The 8,728-nt window shown below is 43.0% G+C and overlaps 1 protein-coding gene across 2 annotated transcripts in view; it reads right to left on the bottom strand.

Annotated features, from left to right (window-relative positions):
• Positions 1–762: 762 nt before the first annotated feature.
• The window catches only part of LOC138947487 (uncharacterized), a 12,233-nt gene continuing 4,267 nt past the window's right edge, over positions 763–8,728 (bottom strand). The window contains exons 3-6 of one of the 2 annotated variants that reach the window (XM_070318961.1): positions 8,346–8,483; positions 7,410–7,565; positions 4,415–4,597; positions 763–4,074 (exon numbers count right to left, since the gene is read on the bottom strand). In XM_070318961.1, coding sequence (XP_070175062.1) covers positions 4,042–4,074; positions 4,415–4,597; positions 7,410–7,565; positions 8,346–8,483 — 510 coding nt within the window. In that variant the 3' untranslated portion in view covers positions 763–4,041. The remainder of the gene's footprint in view (positions 4,075–4,414; positions 4,598–7,409; positions 7,566–8,345; positions 8,484–8,728) is intronic. The other variant, XM_070318962.1, reaches the window with a different exon arrangement.

The raw sequence follows: 8,728 nt of genomic DNA, 5'->3' as shown, positions 1-8,728 counted from the left end.
GTGGTTGTAAGTGGTCGACCGTATGTATCCTGTTTGTCATTCTAAAGTGGGGCGCAATTTTCATCAACAACGTTTTCAGAATGAGAATGTGTACTTGTTTCAGAATAACTTCAACAGCCGCATACTTGCGCTAAACCTTTTGGACCATACTTGCGCTAAACCTTTTGGACCATACTTGCGCTAAACCTTTTGGACCATACTTGCGCTAAACCTGTTGGGCCTGACGCAATGATACAGGATTTGCGACCGACTGGCCAGAGGTCAGCAGAACAAGATTTTATCTTTTGCTGCATTTACCAGCAATAAAGTTTCTCCCTGCAGACAGTCCTGGTTTGTCTTTGGTTTACTTCTGTCCTCTCTTGGGTTTGTTGGTTTGACCTATGTTGGTGACGCGAACGTACCTGTACAAAATGTGTGTGTGTGTGTGAGTGTGTGGGTTTATGTGTGTGCGTGTGTGTGTGTGTGTGTGTGTTTGTTTGCTTTTTTGGTGTGTGTGTGTGTGTGTGTGTGTGTGTGTGTCTGTGTGTGTGTGTGTGTGTGTGTGTGTGTGTGTGTGTGTGTGTGTTGGTTCGTATGTGTGTATGTTTGCGTGTGTGTGTTCGTATGTGTATGTGTGCATACTGTCACTACCACCAGGCATTCTCAACTATCGAACCGTCTATTCAGGCTTAGAGGCACAGTCCTTCCTCAAAACAGGTATGCTCACTATATCAAGTCAAGTCAAGTCAAGTCAAATCAATATTTATTTTTTGAAAACCTTAGGTTTACATGAATTGGAATTTTTTTTACAATAAACACAACAAAAAGGATATGTAATAATGAAACTCAACACTTCCAAATTAACGGGAAATAAATCAAACTTAATTCATAACTAAATAATTTGAATCATAAATGTTTTAACTACGTATTTGTTTCTGTTTTCATTTTTGTTTTAAATAAAACAAATGTGAACAAATAATCAAAACTCTTTCAATATATTATTAATAAAATATATCAAATTCAATAACTTTCGTTTGTTTGTTAATAACTGTTTAAATGTAACTATATTTGAATTTCTACAAAAATACAATAGTAACCACTTTTTCCTCAAGTGTTCAAAATAATTACACTGAAAAATATAATGAAATTCATCTCCGAGTTCTCCAGACTGCCATTTAACACATATTCTTTCGTTATGTGGTATATTTAATATTCGGCCTTTCTTCTTCTTCTTCAGCGTTCCAGAATTTGTTGTGGTTACGTGTGAGCTCGTTTGCCCACACTATACTCTGAGAGCATAGTCAGCTCACTCCGCTTTCGTTGAGTAGGCATGCTGGGTATTTTCGTGTTTCCATAACCCACCGAACTCTGACATGGATCACAGGATCTTTTTTCGTGCGCACTTGGTCTTGTGCTTGGGTGTACACACGAAGGGGGTTAAGTCACTAGCAGGTCTGCACATAAGTTGACCTGGGAGATCGGAAAAATCTCCACACTTAACCCACCAGGCAGCAGCGACCGGGATTCAAACTCACGACCTCCCGATTAGGAAGCCGACGTCTTACCACCACGCCACTGCGCCCGTCTCGGCCTTTCTGAATTGGCAATTTATGATTTAAAGTTCTAAAGCGTAAAAAAGAGAGTGCTAGGTTATGGGGTAACATTTTCAAATAATTATCAAATATGAATGTATCTTTAAACAATCAATAATTCAAACAAGTTCCTTTTACATTTAATTCTGATAACCACGATTGTATATATTGATCTTTTAAGCATTGCAACGTTTTCAATTTAAACCATTTTTCGGAACATCGTAAATTAAACTGGTCATGCCAAAAACCACTTTTTAACATGTTTTAAATACGGTGCTTCATATGTTATTTACATAAAGGCGATGCAAAAAACGGTACAATACATTTTGAAAACTTATTACGATTATTACAATCCACCAATTTAAACCAAAAACTAAAATGATATTCTATTTTGAACTTGGACATCTAATGGAAATGTGCCTAATTCGCCTAATACGATTAGTACCAATTCTACAATTCGTACCATACACGTTGGGGTCGATTTTCTCAATTTCAAAATAATCTCATAAAAATGAAGCTGCAATTTTGTTGCTAAATTTGCCAAATTTTGGCCCCATACTTCACAACCATATAACATAATCCGTGCAACTATTCTATCAAACAATTCAATTTGAATATCTATTGACAGCGACAACTTTCTACACTTCTTTAACAAACTAAACATTGCTCGAGAGGCCTTATCATATAACAACTTTTTTTTATCATATTTAGAAAATAAACTCAAATATTGAAAACCAAACACGACCTCAACTAGTTGATCTTTATATTTAAATAATGGCAATTTTCGTATTCTACCTCGTAAAAAATCAACTATTTTCGTGTTTTTGGCGTTAACCCGCGAATTCCACTGATCACAATATTCGGACAATTAACACCTTAAGCAAGTTTTGTGATGCTTCTGGGGATTCTGCTAAAATGGTTGTATCATCTGCATATAATAAAATAAGCATTTTAAACATTAACTCTGCATCATCTGGTTGTAAGTCCAACATGGCAACTTCTCGTTCAATAGTAGGGAGGTGTTCAATTTGATCAAACACATAAGCTTGTAAATGATTTAAATACACAGAAAACAATGCAGGTGGTAAATGTTCCCCTTGATGGACACCGCTAAAACATTGAAAAAAACTGACGTTTGGTTACCTACCAAAACACATGACTTACTTACTATACACATTTTGAATAATATTCAGCATTCGCCCATTTATACCAACATCACACATTTTCTTCCTAAGAAAAGCTCCTTTCACATAATCAAATGCGTTTTCGTAATCAATAAAAAGACAATATAATCTTTTTCTCTTTGATAACAAAGTATCAATTATGTATACTATGCAGAGTAAAAATATGGTCGAGGGTTGAATGACCTGCTCGAAAACCGGCTTGTTCTTCACCAACGACAGAATAATCATCAAAATATTTAGTTAGCCCGTTATTCAAAACACTGGTAAATAACTTTCCCAAACAGCTTATCAATGAATCCTCCAGACCACAAATATAATCAGGTTCCAAATCTGCCTTCCATTTTAGTCTTCCTTCCAAAACCTCCGCTACATTACAAACATGCACTTCATTCCCAACGTCATCATCACAATCATCATTTAAAACATTTTGTCCAAAAACATAATCTTGTACAATGTCCTTCATTTTAAAACTATCTGCATTGTAAATTTTACACAATTTCAAATCAACAGCTAACTTCTGAACGTTGCATCTTACACAATAAACATATGTTAATTAAACATTCTTATTTAATTGGTTGTACAATGTCCTTCATTTTAAAACTAAATTACAGCAACAATATGAAATAAATTAATGACAAATTAATCAATTATGCACTTATAATATGTTCACAGCCACACATCACCTAATCATATCACTGTATACATCTTTTCTTTTTTTTGCAATGTCTGAAATGTAAATATCTAACACCGCTCGTACAGTGGACCAAACTTCTTTAATAAAAGCATACCACACACACACACACACACACACACACACACACACACACACACACACATACACACACACACACACACACACACACACACACACACACACACACACACACACACACACACACACAAAGTGAGATAGAAGGCAAAACATAAGCGTATGAGGAACCTGCACGCAACTGGAGTCCAAACAAAAGAAGAAAAAAAATCATACCAAAGATTGCGATTCAGACTTTCATCTTCCAATTTATAAAACACACAAATGGACAATTCAATGAATTAACGTTGGAACAAGACAACTTCCAGTGGACATTATTCTACACATTTTTTAAATAATCAAACATTCTTAGCCAAACATCATTGCCGGTTTGACAAAAAACAAATACCGTTCAGGAATATGTGCTCAGCCTACCAAAACCTTTTCTATTTCTCCTATCACGTGAACCACTTCAAAACATGTATCAAGAACGAGCAATACGTATACCTGTGGTCTTGTGTTGCGTGGACAGCGCCCTCTATGACACATCGGTCACGGGAAGGGAGGTAATCTGTGAGAGAGAAAAAAACGGTGCAGAAAACTGAATTTCACAAGTTTCAAGTGGTACAGCAATCTGATAACGATATGATATTTTTGTTCAGCTCCATTTCTACTAAGAGAAAGTTAATGTGATCATTAATTGGACTTTTGATTCACATTTGGCAGCAATGCAGGAGTACGCCCACCACCGCCACCACCACCAGCACCAATAACAACATCCAAAACAACAACAACACCAACAACAGCAATAACAACAACAGCAGCAAAAACAGAAACACTACACAATTGCAATCATCCATACACATAGATCACAAGCAAACGATGAAACGGAACCACTACTAGACACTCACTTCTCTGTAAGGACCCCACAACTGCCACATGGCCCAGCATGGGTCAGGCAGTGACTGACAGGGGACAACTCCCCGGTCAACACCGTTGATGTGGAGATGGAGTCGTCTGCTCCTGTCCACTCTCACTCCCACACGGCTGCCTTCCGGTAAGTCAACCAGGTCCTTTCCTATGTTAGTGAGGGTCTGAAACCACACAGATCTGGATCACTAATTAAAGTCACTGGCACAATGGTTTCGCTTTCCGATACTAATGAATACTGCTTGAACACACGCTTGCACCCATATACACCCATACACAAGCAGGGACACACACGTTTGCAGACACAGACAGATACAAACACACACCGCCCATTCGCACAACCTGACCCGTCTCCTTCCCTCCCCTCCCAACCCCCCCCCCCCAACCCCCGCCCCCCACACATATAGAGATAGACAAACGCAGATTCAGACAAACGGAATGATTCGTACAGACACAGATAGCGCGTACATACAAGATACAAGAAGATACAAGATACACGAAGTTTTATTGTCCTCATCAATACAAGGAAATTTGGCATGTACGTGTGTGGCAAGACATAATACACTGATACATAGACATTTACAAAACACAACTGAAGTTCAATATCAGCACACCCTTACGCAACATACCCACTACTTCAGACACACAGGCTACATGTGCCCCTCGGACGTACGCAACCCACAATTCACCCAGCCATACAGCTCCACATGCACTTACTCATTCATGCAGCACTCTAGCACCCGGCCATGTACAACTCACACACTGGAACCCTCATTCGGCTACATATTGCATTATAACACCCGCACACATTACAACCTCAAACATCGTACTAGATCTACAACTAACAAGCATACATCCATTATCATACACCGAATACATCATCATACATTACATCATAACATATTGCATTATGACACACGCACAAACATTACAACATCAAACATCGTACTATAATCTACAACTAACAAACAATCATACACTATCAAACACCAAGTACATCATCGTACATTAAATTACATCATACACCCCCACCCCACCCCACCATACATTGTAACATTCACAATCGAAACAGAATGAATCATCATACATATATACATTACATCATAACCCCCATAAATTATCACAAATTACATTACATCATACCCCACCCCCCTATACGTACCACAGTTCACAGCACTCATTGTCCTTCCGCAGTCACAGTTCGCATTACCCATAGTCCTCACAGCACAGTTCACATCACCCATAGTCCTCACAGTCAAATTTCACAGCACTCAAGTCTATTTAGTATACTATCACATTCACAGGGACTGGTTGTAGAGTCGTACAGCCATCGGGAGGAACGAGTCCCTCATCCGGTTCGTCCTGGCCCGCCAGCACCTCAAACGGCGTGATGACTCACGCGTGGGCTCGCACGATGCGAGCGCCTGGTGCAGAGGGTGGCGGTCGTCAGAGCGGATCATGCTCAGTTTCTTCAGCGCCACACTCGGAAATCGAGTGCTGAGAGGCTGAAGCTCAGAGCCAATGATGGAGCCTGCTCTCTTCACGATCTTCTCCAACCTTTCCATGTCGCCTTTCTTTGCACTGCTGTGGTAGCAGAGCTGGTTGAAGGAGACGACACTCTGAATAGTCGCCTGGTAGAAGAGGTGGAGGATCTTTGGGTCGACGTGGAACTGCCGCAGCTTCGTCTGGTTTGCCCGTTTGCACACGGCGTCCACGTTTGGCGACCAGTCGAGCTGGTTGTCGATGATGGTGCCCAGATACTTGTATGTATCCACCATCTCGACTGGTTCGCCCTTGATGATGATGGGGTCGACGGCGGACTTGGTTCGTCGGAACTACATGATGAGTTCCTTCGTCTTGCTCACGTTGAGCTCCAGGAAGTTGTCGTCGCACCACTGCACCAGCTCCTCCACGGCGTGTCTGTACGCCGATTCGTCGTTCTTCAGGATCAGACCTGACAGGGATGTGTCGTCTGCAAACTTCAGCAGCAGGTTGACAAGATCCCTGAGGCGACAGTCGGCGGTGTACAGCGTGAAGAGCGTAGGAGACAGCACGCAGCATTGAGGGGCGCCTGTATTGGTGGCGACAGCCTCGGACAAGACTTGTCCAATACGGACCCGCTGGGTTCGCTTCGTAAGAAAGCTGAAGACCCAACTGATCAGCACTGGATTGACGTCGAACTCCAGCAGCTTCCTCATCATGAGATTAGGCTGTATGGTGCTGAAGGCGCTGCTGAAGTCGATGAACAGGACCCTGGCGTAAGAGGAGGGTTTCTCCAGGTGGGCGGAGACGTTGTGGACGAGGGTCAGGATCTCATCTTCAGTACTCCGTTTGCGGGTGTATGCAAACTGAAGAGGATCCTGATGGTCCTCTGTCTCCAACCTCAGCCTCCGAAGGACCAACTTCTCAGCGCACTTGAAGGGGATGGAGTCGTTCAGTATCGAGGGATTGGGCTTCTTGGGCACAGGAACAATGATGGAGCTCTTCCAGATTGCAGGGATGGAATGTTCGTCGAGGGACCTCTGGAAGAGCTTGCAGTAGACAGGGGCAAGGGAGTCTCCGCATTCCCGTAGAAGCCTGCCAGTGATGTTGTCTGGGCCTGCAGCACTGCGTGCTTTGACCTTCTTGAAGGTCGACCGGACTTCGTCGGTGGTGATGGTGATGGGCGTGGACGGGCGGCTGAGCACCTCCTCCATGACTTTCCGTTGTTCTTCGCTGAAGTCACGCTGATCGAACCGGGCGTAGAAAGTGTTCAGCTCTCCTGCCAGCTTCGCCTCATCCGTCGTCATGAGTGGGACTTTCTTCGGCTTGTAGCCGGTGATGGTCTGGACGTCCTGCCAGTACTGCCTGGAGTTGCCCTCTCTAAAGTTATTCTCCAGCTTTACAAACACAAATGTACAACCCCCCCCCACCCCCCCCCCCCACACACACACACACACGCATTCGCCCGCAGGAATGACAATGGAAGGAACTCACCTCCTCACCATGGTCGAGGAAACAGTCCCTGGCGACATACACAGCACTCTTCCAGCCCCTAACCCAGACTGGCACTGCCAGGCTGTCTGGTGATGACGTCACCACCCCAACCCAGAGAGACCAATCTCTTCGTTGGTTTGTTTTCGTTACTCGGACCTATATACATGGGCATACAACTTAAAGATGACGTAAACATAATAAATACATAACATGAAGAAAGAATGAAAGAAAGAAAGAATGAAAGAAAGAAAGAATGAAAGAAAGAAAGAAAGAAAGAAAGAAAGAAAGAAAGAAAGAAAGAAAAAAAAAAAGAATGAAACACAGAAAGAACGACAGAAAGAATAACACACACACAATATACATAAAGCAAGTCGCGTCGAGCAAATTTATTTATAATCATCATCAGTGCCCTAACTGGGACAGTCGTCGGGGTGACATGAGGGCTGAGGAGGCAGAGACTGTTCTATCGGGGGCTGTCGCCAAGAGGTCGATCAGGGAAGCTCAACTGCGTCCATTCCTTGACGAATAATATATTGTCGGACCAGCTCTTGCGTTGTCTTCCACGTCTGCGTCCTCCCTCGACAGTTCCGTGTATGGTTTGGGAGGGGTTGTCGTGCCTCATGACGTGGCCGAAAATCCCCAACTTCCGACGCTTGACAGTTGCCAGCAGAGGTTCTTGGGGGTCCACAATGCTCTTGACCAGGTTTCGAACATAGTCGTTGGTCTTGTGCTCTGTGTAGTGTATCCGGAGCAGTTTCCGCAGGCACTTGGTCTCAAATGCCTGTATTCTGCGCTCGTCATCGGCTAGCAGTGTCCAAGTCTTGCAGCCGTGTGTGCGTGTGTGTGTGTGTGTGTGTGTGTGTGTGGTGGTGGTGGTGTGTGTGTGTGTGTGTGTGTGTGTGTGTGTGTGTGTGTGTGTGTGTGTGTGTTTCTGACCTCATACAGCGTGTTGACATTCATGGGGTCACGTGACATGACGATACCATCACCAGCAAGATCGCGCCGATACTCTGCTGTTTGCTGGTCGTTTGTCAGCACGACCTCCTCCCCGTGGTTGTCATGGAAACGAAAGGCCTGAAAAGTTACAGCAACATTGTTAATGTGAAGAGTAGAAGAAAAGAAAATGTAAGTCCCGTCACATACGCGTGTTGTAAGGTTCAAACTGTACATTTGTCTACTATCTATACACATAAGTCAAATAGCACTCTTACAGTGCTTTTAATGATCAGGGCCGGACTACCGGGGGGGTTATGGGGGTTGCGCAACCCCCCCCCCTAGCCTAAACATGTACCTTACTTATTTAATTTTTTTTTTATTAT

This window comes from Littorina saxatilis, linkage group LG14, assembly GCF_037325665.1.
Source record: "Littorina saxatilis isolate snail1 linkage group LG14, US_GU_Lsax_2.0, whole genome shotgun sequence".
NCBI classification, from domain to species: Eukaryota; Metazoa; Mollusca; class Gastropoda; order Littorinimorpha; family Littorinidae; genus Littorina; species Littorina saxatilis.
This window is presented reverse-complemented; position numbering and strand designations above follow the sequence as displayed.